This window comes from Trichomonas vaginalis, chromosome V (assembly GCF_026262505.1).
Source record: "Trichomonas vaginalis G3 chromosome V, whole genome shotgun sequence".
Lineage (NCBI taxonomy): Eukaryota > Parabasalia > Trichomonadida > Trichomonadidae > Trichomonas > Trichomonas vaginalis.
In genome coordinates, this window is record NC_067207.1 from 16,878,455 (window position 1) to 16,897,062 (window position 18,608).

General features: G+C 35.8%; 12 protein-coding genes and 3 pseudogenes across 15 annotated transcripts, besides 2 other annotated features; 8 read left to right on the forward strand and 7 right to left on the reverse strand.

Annotated features, from left to right (window-relative positions):
- The first annotated feature begins 646 nt into the window (after window positions 1-646).
- Window positions 647-728: a terminal%2Cinverted (terminal inverted repeat of Maverick-3 transposon ID:TVAGG3_0350680).
- Window positions 647-18,608: part of a mobile genetic element that runs on past the window's edge.
- Window positions 3,231-4,187, forward strand: TVAGG3_0350690 (annotated as a pseudogene). The gene has a single exon. A coding segment is annotated over exon 1 (957 nt).
- TVAGG3_0350700 (phage tail repeat-like family) lies at window positions 6,087-6,671 on the forward strand (the record flags this gene model as incomplete). Its single annotated transcript, XM_051231076.1, has 1 exon — window positions 6,087-6,671. One exon carries the CDS (start codon window positions 6,087-6,089, stop codon window positions 6,669-6,671), a length of 585 nt encoding a protein of 194 aa, XP_051100806.1.
- TVAGG3_0350710 (uncharacterized protein) lies at window positions 6,716-7,568 on the forward strand (the record flags this gene model as incomplete). Its single annotated transcript, XM_051231077.1, has 1 exon — window positions 6,716-7,568. A coding segment is annotated over one exon (853 nt), but the record flags the coding sequence as incomplete, so codon positions are not given.
- TVAGG3_0350720 lies at window positions 8,387-8,837 on the forward strand (annotated as a pseudogene). The gene has a single exon. A coding segment is annotated over exon 1 (451 nt).
- TVAGG3_0350730 (uncharacterized protein) lies at window positions 8,983-9,244 on the forward strand (the record flags this gene model as incomplete). Its single annotated transcript, XM_051231078.1, has 1 exon — window positions 8,983-9,244. A coding segment is annotated over one exon (262 nt), but the record flags the coding sequence as incomplete, so codon positions are not given.
- TVAGG3_0350740 (MazG nucleotide pyrophosphohydrolase domain-containing protein) lies at window positions 9,294-9,488 on the reverse strand (the record flags this gene model as incomplete). The annotated part of the gene is made up of 1 exon (XM_051231079.1): window positions 9,294-9,488. A coding segment is annotated over one exon (195 nt), but the record flags the coding sequence as incomplete, so codon positions are not given.
- TVAGG3_0350750 (uncharacterized protein) lies at window positions 10,021-10,605 on the reverse strand (the record flags this gene model as incomplete). Its single annotated transcript, XM_051231080.1, has 1 exon — window positions 10,021-10,605. The coding sequence occupies one exon, from the start codon at window positions 10,603-10,605 to the stop codon at window positions 10,021-10,023; it is 585 nt and encodes a 194-aa protein (XP_051100810.1).
- Window positions 10,634-11,023, reverse strand: TVAGG3_0350760 (uncharacterized protein; the record flags this gene model as incomplete). The annotated part of the gene is made up of 1 exon (XM_051231081.1): window positions 10,634-11,023. One exon carries the CDS (start codon window positions 11,021-11,023, stop codon window positions 10,634-10,636), a length of 390 nt encoding a protein of 129 aa, XP_051100811.1.
- On the forward strand, window positions 11,252-11,833 carry TVAGG3_0350770 (uncharacterized protein; the record flags this gene model as incomplete). Its single annotated transcript, XM_051231082.1, has 1 exon — window positions 11,252-11,833. The coding sequence occupies one exon, from the start codon at window positions 11,252-11,254 to the stop codon at window positions 11,831-11,833; it is 582 nt and encodes a 193-aa protein (XP_051100812.1).
- TVAGG3_0350780 (uncharacterized protein) lies at window positions 11,862-12,062 on the reverse strand (the record flags this gene model as incomplete). The annotated part of the gene is made up of 1 exon (XM_051231083.1): window positions 11,862-12,062. The coding sequence occupies one exon, from the start codon at window positions 12,060-12,062 to the stop codon at window positions 11,862-11,864; it is 201 nt and encodes a 66-aa protein (XP_051100813.1).
- Window positions 12,563-13,043, forward strand: TVAGG3_0350790 (organellar and viral DNA polymerase type B; the record flags this gene model as incomplete). Its single annotated transcript, XM_051231084.1, has 1 exon — window positions 12,563-13,043. A coding segment is annotated over one exon (481 nt), but the record flags the coding sequence as incomplete, so codon positions are not given.
- Window positions 14,761-15,225, forward strand: TVAGG3_0350800 (uncharacterized protein; the record flags this gene model as incomplete). The annotated part of the gene is made up of 1 exon (XM_051231085.1): window positions 14,761-15,225. One exon carries the CDS (start codon window positions 14,761-14,763, stop codon window positions 15,223-15,225), a length of 465 nt encoding a protein of 154 aa, XP_051100815.1.
- On the reverse strand, window positions 15,242-15,661 carry TVAGG3_0350810 (protein of unknown function, DUF4108 family; the record flags this gene model as incomplete). Its single annotated transcript, XM_051231086.1, has 1 exon — window positions 15,242-15,661. One exon carries the CDS (start codon window positions 15,659-15,661, stop codon window positions 15,242-15,244), a length of 420 nt encoding a protein of 139 aa, XP_051100816.1.
- TVAGG3_0350820 (His-Me finger endonucleases family) lies at window positions 15,703-16,131 on the reverse strand (the record flags this gene model as incomplete). Its single annotated transcript, XM_051231087.1, has 1 exon — window positions 15,703-16,131. One exon carries the CDS (start codon window positions 16,129-16,131, stop codon window positions 15,703-15,705), a length of 429 nt encoding a protein of 142 aa, XP_051100817.1.
- TVAGG3_0350830 lies at window positions 16,323-16,956 on the reverse strand (annotated as a pseudogene). Its single transcript has one exon. A coding segment is annotated over exon 1 (634 nt).

The following is an 18,608-nucleotide window of genomic DNA, read 5'->3' on the forward strand; positions in this document are numbered from 1 at the left end:
ATGTGCCAATAGATTGAAGAAGAAGAATTGTTTTTCTCTTAATGAACTTTAATCCTTTTGATATAAGAATATTAAAAACATTAATATAATTTCGATTTCGGAAATTAAATTTCCAAATTTTTTGTCGATTTCAGAAATAACAGGATCCCGCATCCAACACGCAACAACAAAACACAAAACACACTTTTTGGTTCTTTCATCGTTTTAATCGTAATTTATGTAATACATGATTTGGATAAATTTGACAAAAATAGAACCTATATTATATTCTTTTCAAAGATTCTTGCAAATCATCAAAAATAATTGTATTTTAAAAAACGATCAAATTATCCTTTCATTATTTTAAACTTAAATTGGTTTTTATGATTGACTAAAGCAATCATATTTATTCATCATTAAATAAACAAAAAAATAATATTTGAGAGTTATTTCAAAAAAAAAACACATTGAATTTATTAATTTGTCTCAATTTCAGTATTATAAATTTTTATAATTTCAATATTTTGAAATACACTTTTTAATATTTCAATATTTATGATATTTCAATGTATTAAGTGGTCACAAATTGAGCTTCTCAAATATAAGCTGGCCTATTCAAATAATAAAATTAAATAATATTTAAAATAATAAATAAAAGTGATTGAAAAAAAAAAAAAAAAAAAAAAAAAAAAAAAAAGGTATTGGGGCTTCCAGGCGCGTTGCGCCCTCTAGCCCCGAAGATGTTTTGTCACTTTTCTGTCACTTTTCAGGGAAAAAACATTTTTATTATATATATAAAATGAATTTTACAAAACCACCGTTACCCTTCTTTGGAAATAAGAGTAGATGTAAAGATATTCTATTGAGAGAACTTAAGAAACTACCGAATGGTCTAACATTTGTAGACTTGTTCGGTGGAAGTTTCTATATATCTCATTTGTGCCATACAATATTTCCTGACTCAAAGATTATATGCAATGACTTCGACAACTATATGAACCGTCTCAAACATATACCAGACACAAACAAAATATTGAAAGAGTTAAAAGAAAAGATACCTATAGGTAAGATGGAACGTATACATTAGATAAGAAAATACTGTCAGAGAGGTTTTTGAAAAAGGCAGAGTATATTGACTGGGATAGTATATCTGCTAGACTATTATATAGTGGTGCTATAAGAGTTCATGACATTGAAACACTTATGTCAAACGTTTTATATCTTAACTATACAAAGGTTTTTCAAAGAGAAACATAGAAAAATATACTGAGGGTATAGAGTTTGTGAGATGTTATTGGACAGAGTTGTATGAAAAATATAAAAACAAGGAAAATGTTTTCTTTATAGTAGACCCGCCGTTCTTTAACACATACGATTTTCAATACCAAGTAGACTGGACTTTGAGAGACTCTTTAGAAACTTTAGACGTTTTACATAACCATCCATGCTTTTACTTTACATCCGATTAAAAGTGGTTTGGAAAGTGTCATGAGATGGTTAGAGGACATACATGACTATGAGTTTAGATATGACAAGATAGAATATGAGAGAGGTCCTATAAACTGGAGAAAGTGTCACAATAAAGAAATTTTATTGGTAAGTAAATGTGGTTTGAAATAGGACTACTTGTTTTAGGTTTTTTCCATTGTGTCATTTATTTATTTGACGTGGCAGAAAGATATAGAGAATATGAAGATGAACCAATGTCTGCAAATGTTCAGCATATGTACTCGTAAGAGATATTTTTATCTAATATTAAATGGACGCACAGAACTTAGCGAATGCACAGCAACCTGGACAACCAAACCAGAGAATATTCCAAATGAAGTTAGAATACAAACTGCAATGGCAAACTATGGTCAAGTGCCAACAGATGTACAAATGCAAACTGCCATGTCAAATGACGCTGCGTTAGGTTTGCCACCATGGTATGCAAATATGAGATGGAAAGAGTTTTATACAAACCCTGAAGTGGGATATAACAACTTTATGCAGATGACGCGAACACAGGAGTTGACCCAGAATATGTTTTCTACCAGAGGAGAAACAGAATGTATGAGCTCCAGTTAAAGAATGCTATGGAACTCAACAGGAAACGTAAGAGACTAGGCGGACATTAGATTTTTACATATAGTAAAATGGGTTTCTTCAGTAGTATTGGAAACTTCTTTCGAAATGTTGGAAGAGGTATATGGAATGGAATAAAAACCGTAGGAAGAGGAATTTGGAACGGAGTCAAAAATATTGGTAAAGAGTAGGTCAGTTCGTTGGTATTATACCTAAAGACCCTGAACCAGAAGAACAAGCTCCTGTTATACAACAGCCTGAACCTGCACCACAGTCTAGTTGGCAACCAAATCCAACACCTCAACCGTATTAAAAAATTATTTTTTACCGTTCGATAGTAGTTGTATATGAAACTAAGTTCTAAGTAAAACGCGTGGTATAATGGAATTATTCTTTTTCTTCCATCTGTAGTAAACCATACTTGAAAGTCTGAAATACTTCCACTCGGCGGTTCATATAACTTTGTAGGTTTTTCGTAAAAGTCATTTGCCAAGCATAAGAAAGAGTTTTGAGCGCCAGAAAATGAAGCATGAACAATAATAGCAGCTGGGTCGAAAACATCTTTAAATAAATATGGTTCATCTCTTGCATATCGACTGTAAATATTTGCTAAAGGAAGTTCGACTTTCTGATTTAAACATTCTTTGCAAATAATACCATGACATTGCAGTGAATTCTGTATATATTGTTCGTCTTTCTTTGGATTGTCTTCGTAGATTTGAAATGACACTTGTGAATTTTGTTTGTCATATACAATTCTCACATAAAGTGTGCTCTCGGTATTTGCATATTCATCAGCATATTTTGCATAACATGAATTTATTTTATCTTCTATATTTTTTAACGCAGTCTGTAGAGAAGATGAAAGGTCAACTTGTATTAGCTCAATTTCTTCCCACATTTTTCGTTTCCCTTCAGATATATAATCTATATGAAAACCTTACAATAAATGGAAAAACTTTTATCTTCTACAGACACAAACTTCATTCTACGAAAGCCAATAGCTTTGTGACAGATGGGGTCTCTTAACCATCTTAATGGGTAGTCAAAACGATAGCCTTCATGCTTTACGGTCTCTGTCTCAAACTTTTGACCGACATTAGTAAAAAGTTCATCTAATGGTTTAGTTGTAGCAACTCTTGAATTTTCTTTTTCTATTGGAAGCATATTTTATCTAGAATAAAATGTCAAATGAAACAGCGTCTATGAGAGAAATACAACACAACCGACAACTCATTATGCAAGCTCTAAATAAGAACACAACAAACTTTTCAAACTATTCTAAGATATCTGAGTCATTGAAAGAAGGAAACTTAAAACTGACATTAAACCCAATGACAGATGAGTTTCTGTTTCAAGACAATAAGAACCATACTGTCTGTATAAATCCAACAAAAAGAACTTTAAACGAGAAACCTATAGATGAACTTCTTTTGAAAGCAGATAATTGACAACAAGCTGACAAAGAGTATGTCATTGAAAAGTTCAAGAAGAACATGACAGAGCAGATGCAACATATGCAACAAAAGAGGATGTTGAAAAGAAAGCTGACAAAGAGTATGTTGACGATGAGTTAGCATATCTGGCTAGTGGGTTAGTGAAGAAGGCAGATAAGGAATATGTGATGAAAAAGACAATGAAATTATAAAAAAGGGTTGAATGGTACCATGAACGGACATCGAAGATTTTAGAAGGTAAAGCCAATACAGGGTGGGTTTCAGGATGTTTAGACCTTAAAGCCGACAAAGAAACTGTAGATATGTTGACACAAACGGTTTCAAGTCATACCAGAGGTTTAATGGAAGATGGACAACAGTTGAAAGAGCTTGAGAAAGGTGTTACAGAGTTAAGGAATACAAAAGCAGACTCGACATGGATAGCTGGATATGTAGATGCAACAAAAGAACGTATTTTAGCATGGACAGAAGGAACATACCCACAAAAATATCATAGACATAGCATCTCTGACGTAAATGAACTTGAAGAAAGTTATATAAAAAAGCAGACAAAACAGAGCTTCAAACATTAAAGACAGAAATACTTCAAACAGTATATCCTATAGGTTCTATTTATACGTCAATGAACTCTACCAGACCAGAAGTAGTACTTGGTCTCGGAACTTGGACTCAAATAGTCGACAGGTTTTTGTTATTGTGCAGACTCTTCAAAGGAAACAGGTGGAAGTAAAACGATTTCAGGTGAAAATTTACCTGCACACAGTCACTACATAGATTTAAGTACATCAAGCAAGGTTGGCATAAGCATAGATATTGGGATGGGTCAGGAATGACAAAAGGTAAAGGATATGATGTTAAAGACAGGTTAAGTTTGCTATAAATTGTTTACTGGAGTGACACTCAGGGAGATGGAAACCATACAACATCGCGTTTCGGGATATACACAAACAACGGGACAAAGTAAAGATTACATGCCGCCATTTATGACAGTTTACGCATGGTATAGAATTGCTTAGTCGTCATTTTCAACTTCTTTTAGCATATTCGTCAGGAGTTGTCTTATATTTGTTAGGAACTGTCTTTGAAAGTATACCACCTTGAACTTTGACAAGTTTGAAACGAGGTTCTGACAATAGTAGTTTTTATCTTCTGCTTGCAGTCTGTACATTTTGCCATGTTTTGCCTAAACTTCATAATATTCTCTTGTATACTTTCTTCTATTTTTACGAACACGAAGTGGAGTACCTGTCGAGTTCCATTGTTGTCATAGTCAATAGTATTTTCATATGGGTCGCGTTTAGGTATTTCTATTTTTACTTTGTCACCTTTCTTAAGTTTGAAGCCTGGCATTCTTTTCTTGTTTGTCTCTTTTGACTAAACTATTAAACTATATAGTCTTTCTCTAAGTCGGGGTTGTTTTTCATTTCTTCGGGGGAGTGGTTTCCCAAACCTTTTTGTTTACGGCTATTGTAAATATTTAAAACTTGTCTCATCTTTGCCATGGAGAAATGTCTATATTTGTCGTCATATGACATTTCATCTACCTCACCACCTTGTGGTTGGTTTAAGTCTCTTAAGATTTTTATACAACTGTCAATGACACCAAGAGCAGAATGGTTTTGGTCGACAATGAAATATTGGTTTACATTTTTTGAACGCAGATAGTTTTTAATATCGTCTGATTTGAAAGAACTTTCACAGTCAGATGTCAGTTTTGTTGGATGGTATTTGTCAACGAATATTGTCAAAGCTGCAGATATCTAAAATATTTTTGGACTGTAATGGTATGGCTTCACAGTATCTTGTGTTTTGACCGACAAATATTAGCCAGTATGGTGGTCCATCTTCTCTATACCTCGGAATGTTTTCCAAGATATCCATAAACCAAGCATTTGGTGTTGAACTAAAGATTTTTATCATGAGTGCTTTCTTTGTTGCCTTAGAAACATAGGGGTCCTTGTTTGGATTCGTCATTTTTTACCCATAAGAAATGGGTTTATTTGGCGCATTAGCAGGAGTTGCATCCAGATTTTTGCCCGCAGTGGGAACAATAGCCAGAGGTGCATTTGGAATTGGAAGGAAGATTTTGAGTACATTAGGTATACTGAAAGAGAAAGCACAACCTATTATACAAACTGTACAGAAAGGTTGGGATGTAGCACGAGATGCAGCAAATCTTATTCCAAATCCTGAAACAAGAGGAAAAGTTCAAGGATGGATGGACAATGTAGGAAGACAAGCAGGAAACTATTATAACAAAGCAAATGACTACTATAACCAAGCAGGGCACTATATGGACCAAGGTGAAAGATTCTTTAACAGAGGATATAACCATGCACAACAGTGGGTAAACAACAACCAACCTCAACCGCCTCAAACGTGGGGAATGTAAATTTTTTACTGAGATGAAATGAACAATACAGCATTGAGACAAATGGGTTCAAGATGGATTTGTCGACTTCCAGCAGTTACACAACCACGTGTTTGTCAAGTTCTCCTATACCTCAGGAAGTTTTAGACCGACTTAAAAAACCTAAACAACCAGTTGAAAACAAAACAAACTAAAATTTTTACTGAGATGAAATGACCGAAGAAGTTGAAACGGTAGATTTGACACCACAAACAAAAAGTTCAGAACCATTGTCAAAACCTGTCAAAGAACTTACAGATGAAGAGAAAAATTCAATAATAGAAAGTGCCAGGTCTGGAAATACAAACCCTAACTACAAAGTCACTTTTCATAGAAATGGAACGGCTAGTATCTCAAAAAAGAAACAGACTCTCACAAATAAAATATTGAAGTCTGAAGGAGCTTTCGAGACAACAGATGGAAAAGTTTACTTCACTGACCAACAGTTCATTATAGAACATCTCATTGACTTAGAGTCGAAATATTCTAAACTTTACAACAAACACAAAAAGTTGAAAGGAAAACAAAAACAAATGGCATATGATATTTATGAAGATGTTGACGACACAACTGTTCCTGCAGGTGAGGTAAAGTCAGAGGAACCGAAAAGTGACGAAAAACCGATAGAAGAAGAGAAACCAAAAACTGAAGATAAACCAAAACCAAAGTTTAGTTTCCAAACTAAACCAAGTCAACCTTCATTAGCTGGTATGGGTTGGCGTCAAAGACTTATGGCAGCAGGCGGTTACGTAAAGTAAAGAAAAAACATTTTTTTATTTTTATAAAAATGCCCCCATATAGAATGGATAGAAAATCTGCTAGAATAAAAGCAGAGTTAGAAAGATATGGTTGGAAAGTTTCGAAGAATTTTAAATATAGGAAGGGAAGACCCATAAAAGTCTATGACAAACTGGCTGGTCTTCGCTATGAAATGGACTTAGAAACAGCACGCGCAAACTATCCAAACAGATTAGAGAGGTTAGAAGAAGAACGTCTTATGGACATGCCTTTCGATGTTACTGAGCCTCAAGTTGAAGGACACGACGGCTTTGCCAGATTCTACTGGAAACATGACGAACAATTGTATCCTTTGAGAAGGAAAAAAGGAAAAGGTGAAGACAAACATGCTCCCATGGAAAGAACAAGATATGCATATGAAAAGTACCGTGAAGTTAGAAGTCAAATTACATCTGGTCGAACCTTTACAGTAAACTTTGACGAAGGAAAGAACAAAGAAGGCTTCATGGGTGTACTTGCTGCAATTCAAGACGGAAATAAGAAAGGATACAATCTCAGACTAACCGTAACAGATTTGGACGGTCATATATACTATGCACATGGCAATGTCACAACAGCCGCACAACTTCTTGACGCTTTCAAGACTACAAAGAGAGAACAAATGGTTGACTCCGACTCAGACATTTTGAACGCAATTGAAGGAATTGCAAGTGTCAAGTTCGAATGGTACCAACCTAACCCTCAAGCAGTCAGACAACATGCTGGATACTTCCCGTTCATAAATAAGTCTGACATTGACTTGACAAGGTATGGAATTTACAATTCAATTGAAACAATTGTCAACGAACCTTGCATTCTTACATGTCTCAGGAACTCTGGTCTTGTTACAGAAGAGAAGATGAAGTATCTTGAGTCATGTGTGAAGACAAGGTACATGCTCAGAAGTCAATTGGCAAAAATTGCACCGTTGGCAAATGTCAATATCCGAGTCAACATACCTACAGCTAAAGGTTCTTCACACGACGACTATGTTGTTGACAAAGACTTACCATGGTTGAAGATTGTAATTGTCCACAACCACTTCATGTTGAACGAAAGTCTTATGTTCGGAAAAGGCAAGTGCAACATTGTCAGAGCTGTAAACATTCTTTTCGAGAAAGGTTTGTTGGAACCAATTCCAGATGACAAGCTGACAGAAACTTTTGTACCAAAAGACGAAACAAACTTTTCACTGTTAGCAAGACCAAAAGTTGTTCCAGACAAAGTTATAGCACAAAAGAAGTACACAATTCCACAAGGAGTTGGATTGTTCGGATACCAACCTGAACCAGAAGAACTTCCAATGAGGTTGCAAGAACTTCAAGATGCTATAAACAAACTTCCATTGAGACATCCAATCGACGTCAAATTGTATTGGAGAGCATCTGAGTTAGGTCAGAAGGTTTTATATGAAACAGGTTGCTTCGACGATGTTTATGAGATAACAGGAGAAGTTTCTCAGAAGATAAGAGACTCACTTGAATTTCCACAAACTGGACCAATTGGTTGCGACAAGTTCGACTCAGATGAAAAGATATACTATGTCGACCTTAACGCTGCGTACATGAGGTTCGTCCAATATATTCCAACTGGAATTCCAAACGAAGATGGTGAGTTCCCAGGAAGGAACTATACAGTTGGAAAAGTCATACAACAACTGTATGATATTAGGAAAGCTTCAAACCCCAAACTTGCAATGACACTCAAATTGCTTATGAATTCGACATGGGGATATTCCATTAAAAAACCTCAAAAGATGAAGAGTAAACACTATGAGAAGGTCGACAACTTTGTTGAAAGGTTCTCCCCTTTTGTTTTGAAATACGAATTACTCAAGGTCAAAGTGGCTTAGTAACCACATTAAAACCTATTGTCGAACATTGGTCTTATCCTCAGTTCGCAAAGCAGTCCTTGACAACTACAAATTCTTCTCCGAGTCAAATCAAAGTGTGGTATACTACGAGAACATCGATGCACTCATGACGAACGAAGAAGGGTATAACAAACTCATTGAAATGGGAATGGTCGGTGAAAAGATGGGTCAATTCAAATTGGACAAAATTTTCACCGAAGTTCATGTCCTCTCCAAGCGTAAGTACTGGGGCATACTTGAAGACGGCACAGAAATAAAACATTGCATGAAATAAAAAATTTTTATTCGAATTTGAATCGGACAGGTCGAGTTACACCATTCTTGGTCTCAAACTCATATATAACCTGTTTGTCTGTATTTTCGTCGACTATGGCACGAGACACGAACATTGACCAAACGGACAAAAAGTGTCATTTCAGATGGTCACGCAGCCAATCGCATTCGAGCACTTCGAAGAAGCCTTACGTTCCAAGGGAGAGGGTGTCTGGTGCAAGGCAGAGGTCATGAAACTCTACGAGCAGTACATCCTCAATGCCTGGGAGGACAAATCGTCCTTGGATTGGCAATTCTACCAACTCCTCTGGGACGACCTCCTACGCAACTGGGATGACGAAAGAGTCCAATTCAGAGGTCAGGAACTACTTGTCCAAATTATCCTTAATTTAAGCCGCTTACAACTAAAAACCTAAATTTACTCGGGGTTTCCCCCTAAAATAAAATTTTTTTACTCTTAGAAACACTCGAGGTTCTCCTTACGGTTGTTGAGCTTGTCACCGTCAATGTGTCTGACCTTCGTCTTCTTGTTTGGATTTGGAACCCATTGAATTGCGACAAGCTTGCCCATGGAGATTGAACCGCGATTCCGAAGGGTAAGGTTCAAGTGTCCCAAGTTGTTGAGGACTGGGGTAAGAACCTTGCCTGTCTCCTTGTTGCGGATTTGTATGGGTAGGGTTGGGAAATTTCGTAAGCGTCATCGGCAACAAGGGTTGCCCAAACTTCCTTTTCTTCGTGTTTCTCTTCTTCTTCCTCTTCTTCTTCGTGTTCCTCTTCTTCCTCGAAAATTCCTTCTTCAATTTGGTGCTCACGAATTACGGTGTTGCATGTTCTGTCCTTTCCGAGTACCTTCCAGATGGCATCTATCTCTTCGAAGAAACGGTAGATGAGTCTGGCAAGGTCTCGGTTCTCTCTCGCGTAAATGCGCAAGGTTTCCGTCAAATCATTCAGGACTTTCTCATTGGAAGCTTGGTTCATGAGGAACTCACCTTTAAGTCCCTTCATCTCTTCCATAAGACTACTTTGGAGAGTCTTAACGGTGTTTGTCAGATGAGCTTTCAAATTCAAAATTTGAATTTGAACTGGGCGCTTGTCTGGCAACATTGAAAGGACATCTGCCATTGTGTTCGGCTTCGGTGCTTGTTCGGACATCGAAAAAATGAAGTGGTTTGAGAATGACGGTTTTACTTCAAAAAGCTTGTTATGACGGTTAAGTCATACAACAAGTTTAAAATAATATCTTGTTCTTCTTCTGAACGTTTGTTGTCTCTTCCGATAAAAGTTTCGAACATGAGAACCAAAAAACGTTTTTTGAGATTGCGGAAGAGTTCAGGCAAACGTTCATATTCTGGATATGTTGGGAGCAGTTCGAAACATCTGAGCTGACTTTCGGACAAAATTGGGACAATGTCAGAAAATTCATCTTTGGTCGGACTGCTTGAAGGTAAGTCCCTTACATGTAAGTAGCTCTGGTAAAGTCTTCTCATTTCTGCTAACTTTTGGAGTATAGCTTCGTAGTTTAGAAGTTTTAATTTTAATTGTCTTATTCCACTCTTTACTTCTAAACGGTAACTATCCATGAGGTCAAGAGTAGCTTTGGTAGCTTTAAGTGGAGCTATCTGTTCCTTGACTTCTGCAATTTTGGTTGCAATTGTGGTTTGAGCTCCTTCAAGTTCGCCGTCTATGTCGTTCTCAACGCCTTCAACCATGGCTTGAAACTCTTCATCGGTCCATTGAGATTGGTGTGGGACGAATTTAACTTGCTTCATTCAAAAAATGAAAAAAAAATGTTTTTACTCAAAACGTTAAGGTTGACTGAACTGGTTGGATGTCGCCTTCACAGGTTATGTAGAACGGCTGACCCGAGAAGTGAAGGAGAGACTGAATTGCCAATTTCATATGGGGTAGGGGGTTCTCCTTGTTTGGTATTTTTATCCAAGGACGTTTGTTTAGGAACTTAACAAGAGCTTCTCTTTTGGCGTCCTTTATGCCATCGTAGGCTGTCCCGTCTGGTATTTGAATTGGAATTCCAGTCGAAGTCTCGAGCTGAAGTGTAGACCTTCCAGAAATAGTGGTGAACTTGACCTTGGGCTTCATTACCCTGCGCAAGTACTGCTTAACAACTTCATTTATCTCTATAAGGTAAATTGCCTCGTCAAATCCTTCTGGCATTCCGAGTCCTTCCATCCGACAGGAAAATATTTTCCCGACAACTGGAAAAAAATTTCCCGACGACAGGAAGAACTCTTCCAGTTGTCCGTCCGTAAACCATTCAAATTTTCGAAAATTGAGAACTTTTGGTCGAACTTCAGAAAAAGTTTTTCCTTCCGACAGGAAAGGTTTTTCCTTCCGACAGGAAAGGTTTTTCCTTCCGACAGGAAAGGTTTTTCCTTCCGACGGTTAAGCCACAAACAGATGTCCGACGTCCCACCAACCGAGCCCATATCCCAACCAGAAGAACCGAAAGCTGCAGAACCACAACAGTCTCCTCAGCAACCTCAGTTCCAGCAAGTACCTCCGATTTACTACCAATTTCCACCTCAAGGTTACTACCTACCACAAGGCTTCCCGAACTACCCTCCTCCTCAGCCTATGCCTTACTTCCCCAACCCTTGGATGTTTATGCAAAACCCTGCCCCACAATTCCAATCTCAATCCAAGAGAGACCAAGAGTTCGAGGAAGGTCTGAACCGCTTACGCAAAGAGTATGCTACTACCCCAATGGAAGAAGACAGGCTTTCAGTCTCTTCCCTCAAATCGACCGATTCGACTCGTACCACAGATTCAGTTCGTGACCGTGACGACTACCTCAAGCAGTCTGAGAGACTCTTCATCCTACAATCATTTACAGTTGGAGCTCTCAAGAACATGCGCAATTACGAAGGTCAGACACCAGCTGGAGACCGCAAAACAGACGTACTCGCAAGAGCAGTCCAACTGGTCAAGACAAAGACTGAGATAGTCGACTTCATTCTTGCAGCTTGCCCATACAAGTAAAAAAATAAACAATTACGAGTTAAACTTTTTATTCTTTCTTTTCTGAGTTGTTTAGAGCTGGTTTCTCTTGTAGGAACCTTTCGTACTCTTCCATGGTCATGTAATTGCGAATTTGGTACGCAATTCCAGGTTCGTTGTTTTTGAACCTTACGTATGTAACGCTTCCATCCTCCTCAGGGAAGTAAGCTGCTAACATCTGACCAAGTTTTCTCGGTGACTCGGAGCTCATAAAAATGTCACTTTTTAAACGTTAAGTTTTTAGTCTTATTTTACCCTTTGTTTACCCTTTGTTTACCCTTTGTTTGTCAAGGTAGTATTGGAGCGCAATTTCTCCAAATTCTCTGTGTCGGAGTTCTTCAGCATTTTCCAAGGTGTACCTGGAGAACTCATAGAAGTTGTCAAGAACATACTGCCATGCTGCTCTTCTGAGTTCGTCGGTATTTTGGAAGTGTTGCACCTTCGAGTCTTCTGACATGAAAAAAATGACACTTTTTCAGCAAAAATATATTTTAGGGTAGAAGGGTATATCTAACCTCTTTTCTAACCTCTTTTCTACCCTCTTGAATTTTCATGAAATTTACACCAAAAATATATTTTAGGGTAGAAGGGTATATCTAACCTCTTTTCTAACCTCTTTTCTAACCTCATGAATTTGTCATGAGTTTTCCCGAAATAAAAAATAAAGTTGGTTTTTTTAAAAAAATATTTTTTTATTTTTATTGTAAGAACATGTTAGCAACAACAGCACCAAACTCGTTAGTCATGAACCCAACTTCAATGTTAGTAGAGATGAAAAGCTTCATTCCTTCTTCATATACTTTTGAGACAGAAATCCAGAAGATAAAGCAAGAACTTTTAACAAGTAATTTAGACTGTAGTGCGAAAGATGAAACAAATGAACAGTATCTTTATGAAATGCAGGATATTATTGACCATTTACCCAAATTGCCTGAAATCCAACAACAAAAGCTCACTATTCCTGAATTCGATGAAATAGAAGTCAAAGCAACTGACTCAGTAGAAATAAAGAAGTTCATACGAAAGGTTAACTATGAGTTTCTTGGATTTCATTGCAACCACAAAGTCATGGACAAAGATTGCGATATGGTATATAAGAACATCTCTGACATATACAAATCTGGGGAGTTTAAGACCTACGACAACTTTGTTTCGTTAGTTGCTGAATGTGTATGGCAGATAAGAGATAAAGATAGAAGAGTAAGATATGGAATGAACAGATAAAACCCGCAACTTTTGAGTTAAAGAGAGCAATTGACGCCTTAGTCATACTAGCAGGTAAGGTTTCAGAATATAACGCAAAAATGAACCCGCAATGTTCAAAATGTAAGCAGCAATTAGGAAATATAACTACTCCGTCAAAGAGATAGAACGTATGAGAAACGACTATGCTGACTTAAAGAGGAGGCAGAGAAACCAGCAGAAGATAAAATGGACATGTTGACATTTCTAAACAAAAACTATCCAACAGCTGACGATTTCCTTCTTTCAGATGTCAAGAAAATATAAAGAAACCTCGGCATTGTTAAAACATTCGATGTACTGACAGAAGAAATAGAAGCTTACGAAATTGTTTAGAATTTCACGAATTCACAATGTTTACCATGTAAAACGCTTATAAAATAACTGGGGTAGAAATGAGGTTAGATATCGGTTAGATATACCCATCTACCCTAAAATATTATTTTATTGAATTCAGCAACAAAAATTCTGAGTAAAATAATTTTAGGGCTTGTGTCAAACCGTTGAGTTTTCACAAAATTTAAAAAATAACGTTTACCATGTGAAACGTTTATAAAATAACTGGGGTAGAAATGAGGGTAGAAAACGGGTAGATATACCCTTCTACCCTAAAATATATTTTTGCTGAAAAAAATGACCAAATTTCATGAAATTTCTCTAGACCGACTTTTACAGGGGTAGCCAAAACTCATGAAAATCGTGAAAAATAACAGAGTATTTTGACAACTTCAAACAAGCAGAGTAAATGAACCATTTATTTTTATTGACTTTTTACAATTTGAACTTTGTTTGCGTAGATATGAATTCTGAAAGAAGTATGAGGGTCTTGTATGACTTTGTACTTCTCCCATAGTTCATGTCTGTCAAACTTACCTGCCATGGACTCTTTCATAAGTTCCATGAAATCGTCTTCGGACAATCCAGGGAAAAGTATGATATCAGTAAGTATTCTCTTTACATCCTTACTTAAACTCTTGGCTGTCTGTACACAAATGACAACTGAGATGTTAAAGTGTCTGAGCTTCTTAAGAATTCGACACATGTCTTGTTCTCTGTTCTTTAACAAAGGATGAGAAGCAAAGTCATCTAAGATAAGAAGACATCTGTGAGGGTAAGTCTTCCAATCGTAAGATTGCAATTTCTTCGAAATGTATTCTATCTCTTTCTGTTTGTTTCTGAAGTGTTTCTTCTCTAATATTCTCTGCATTTCCTCATTTGGGTCTTTAAACTTAGAATTGACATACTCATTTATAGCATTGTACTTCAAACTCTTCTTTGGTACTTCTTTATCCAATCTAACAACTCAGAGTCTTTTATACATACTAACTTAGACTTCTTTATAATATCTTTGAACGAATTGACGGTTTGATCGAATTGACCAGAAGTACTACAAATGACAACTAACTCATAGAATGGGTTCTTCTCATCTAGTTCTTGTTGTTGTGCAGCCATTTTAAGATAAGTGAAAGTCTTACCCGACCCAGGTGGTGCGATTAGACCTGTTATACCATTCTGAGCAAATAAGAACTTGTCATGTATGGTTTTATCTGAGCATTTTCTAACTTCCTCTTGTTCTTGTTTAAAACATTCTCAAATTTCTTGTCAATGTCAGCAAACTTTTTTTCTAACATATTTTTAGAAAAATTAAAATTTTTATCTTTTTGAAAATGTCTAGCGATTTCGCTATCTATATTCGAGACAAGCTTTTCGACAGCAAAACATCTGTCGACCATAAAATCTTACATAGTGTAAACAAGAAAGGTGAATTTGTTCTAAAGTTCTGTTTCTGGGAATATGACAAGAACCATAAAACATTACAAAGAGCAGTCTTAAAATTTGTCAATGACAGACTTGTTGACAGAGATGACGCCGATTGGAAAGATGAAGTCCAACAAAAGTTCTTAGAATGCAAAGAAGACACATGCGCTGTTCTTGAAGATGAAATAGAAAACAGAATAGATGAGCTATTAAAGGACAAAGAACTTTTACATAAATATGGTTCTGAGAAATTTGACATAACTCCACCAGAGAAGAAGAAGAAGAGAGAAAAGAGAGAGAAGAAAGAAAAGAAAGTAGAAGAAGAGAAGAAAGAACCAGAGCCAGTTCCAGAGAAAAAGAAATTTGACATGTAAAAATAAAATTTTATTTTTAGAACATTTCTGGGTCAATGTCAATGTTCTCTTCCTCTTTAGGAGCAAACACTGGCTTAGACTCTAAAATCTTTTTACCCAATTTACCTTGAACTTCAACTATCTTAGACTCATAATATTCATAGTCGTCTGCTTTCTTTGGTTCATAAGGTATAACAAGTTTGTATGCTTTGCCTTCTTTAAGGTTTGAGAACCTTCTGTCAAAATTTTCTTTGACTGCTAACAAACCTTCTATGTCTAAGTCTTCAAATTTCGCACCATTTTTAGTCACAATAGCAAACTTAACTGGTTCGATGTTCCAAACTTTGTCAAATGTAGACTTTTCAAAATGGTAGAAGTAAACATTCAAATATGTGAATGGAGCTAACTTATCTTTGACTTCTGTCATGTACTTATTTACTGAGATGAATTTTGCCATCTTTTCTATCGGATAAAAAAATATTTTTTTTTAAAAACGTTTTAAAATGGTATGCCATATAGCTTCTTGAATTTGTTAAGAAATAGTCTAACGTATTTTCCATCTGTATCTCTAGCGTATACATAAGCATAGTCTGCCTTAGTAAAACATACTTGTAATTTTCTATAGTTTACGCCGGTATAAAAGTAGAAAGAGTCCTGTTCTTCGCTGTAGTAGTAAAACTCAAACGTATGCTTGCCATAGTCTGTAATTTCAATTGCTTCATCTTCTAGTTCGTCGACAAATTCGAATACTATATCTCCAAATTTGCTTTTGTTCTTATTGTTTTCAGAACCAGTGACCCAACGTAAGTTTTCAAGTCTATTGTCGTTTCTTATACGGTTTATATGGTCTACAAAAGGTAAATTGTTAGGATTCAGTATAAAATGAGTTGCAATGACAACATGTTTAAGATAGTGTTTTCCACCCATCTTCATATCAGCATATCCGTCATTTCGCTCCCATTCGCTTAAAACTCTTTTTGTCTTTTTGTTTCTGACTTCAAATGACTCACAACAGTGAATTTCATATTTCTCATCTAACAAACAAGTTTCCCAACGGTCTTCTCCAACAAACTCAGCGTACATTTCAAATAAAATAAAAATATATATTTTTATAAAATTTACTCAGAAAAATTTTTCTTTGTATATACGCCGTTCTGAACATCTAAAAGACTTTTGACATTTGCCAAGAATGTACGTTTAGAAGCTGCCATATAACCATATTCTTGACAATACTGTTTATATGAATCGTACAATGACCTTTCATCTAAACACTCAAAGTCAGTTTCATCTATGAACAGTTCATAAACACTCTTGTTTGCTTCTAACAATGTTTGTCTTTCTTCGGTATGTGGAATTTGTCTTGGATTGAAGTTAGAAATATCTAATGTCATGAAATATGAGAACAAGTGGTTGTAAAAGTTAGGTGTCAAAGTTTCTGCTAAGTCGTCAAAATATTCTGTATCTTGCATATGAGAATCTGACGTTCTGACAACTACATATCTTCTGTCAGAACTTTCTAACTTCATCGGAACAACATTGTTTGAAACCATGATGAAATTTGCAACATTTTCACAAACTCTTTGGTCTTTATATTTTCTTTCAACAACTCCAACTTTGTCTGTTATAAGACTCTTCAAAGCATCTGAGTTCAAAACTTTTGTTGTATCATACTTTGAAGTTCGTTACATACTATAAATTTCATATTCTCTATTGAAGAGTTAATTTACCGCAGATGTTTTCTAAGTTTGTCATATTCGGATTCGAATAACCTTCTAACAGTTTGCACAAAATATCTGTAAAGAAAGTGTTCTTACCAGTTCCTTGTTTTCCAATTATAATGAGAGCAGTTTCATTTTTAGCACTTGGATGTTGTAAGATGTTTGCAAACCAACATAAGATATACTCATAAACCTTTTCGTTTCCATTGCATATAATTTCTTTGACATGGTCTAACCAAGCTTCTATAACATTTTCTTTCCATTCTACTTGTTCGTATTTATATCCAGTGAAGATAGAATAGAAGTTTGGAGATGGTGTATAGAACTTTATACCACGAACTGAAAAATCTTCAAGTTTTGACAATAAGATATCCCAAGCATCTAACATCTTCATGCCAACTTGTACGACTTTTATTTTCTTTAAGTTTCTGTCTACATTCTTGTTCTGAAACTATTGTTGCTCTTGGTTTGTTAAAGACAACATCCCATTCTTTCATGACATAACATTCTGGGCAGAGTCAACATAAATGACTAAACGTTTCAAATTCTCGACTGCTTTGTTATAGTCTCGAAATGGACACATATTTCTGAATGCTTGGAAGTCATAAAATCTGAAACATCTATTCTGTACATTTTTATAAAAATAAAAAAAATATTTTTTTTATTCTTGACTTTGTTGTTCCATTTGTTGCATTTGTTGTTCTTGAGCTATTTGTTGTTGAAGTTGTTCTTGTAGTACAATACTTTCACCAGTTGCATCTTCCAATTCGAAACTTTCTGCCGTCATTGACAAATACATAGGACATAAAAGTTTTACAGGAACAAAGTTTGCGTCAACTAAGGTTAAGTTTATGTTGCTAAAGTGTTTGAGTTCACTAAAGCTGAAAACTCTGCATTCGAATGAACAATAGGCAAACCAGCAGAGAAAGTGTTGTTTATACGCATGAGTATCTTTTGGTCATAGTAGTTTCTGTCAACATTCGAATAGCACTTTGAACCTAAGTTTGAAAACAATATATAAAATAGGTGTACTTAAAGTCAATGGAACAGACATTCCTTGTATGACACCTTTTCCTGTTATAGGAAACTGTTGGTAGTAAAAACCAGAAATAAGTTTTGTATTATAGCTCATATCGTTTATAGTAAACTCAGTCGGACATCCAAACATAATGAAACCTGCTCTAGTTGCAGCACATGTTACATCCGTCCTTAAAGTATTAAATAAGTCAACAAAACCTGTTGGTGGTATATCTGAGTAAGTATCTTCAAAGAAGTATTTTTACCATTCACAACAATAAAATCTTCTGGTGTCAAAAGAGCAAAACAGGCTTTAGTCGTCATTGTGTTTAAGGTTAGTTTACAATATCGTCCTTGAGGACTTTGTAAGTTTGTTGTTATAGAATTATATGACTCAGGGTTTTTAGTCGTAATAGTATAAACCATTGTGTCTTCTGCCATTTACTTAGCAAATAAATTTTAATGAAATGTTGTGGTCGTCAAATATTTTTATAACGTCTGGGAAACTATACTTTAAGTTCAACGTTTCACCTCCTTTCATAACGTATATCTTGTCAATGACATTATATGAAACACCACAGCAACTAACGTCGGGTTCTATTTCTTTGATGTTTATATCGTCTGCCTCTGTCAAAAGTTTCAATAGTTCTTTCAAAATTTCATGAGGTG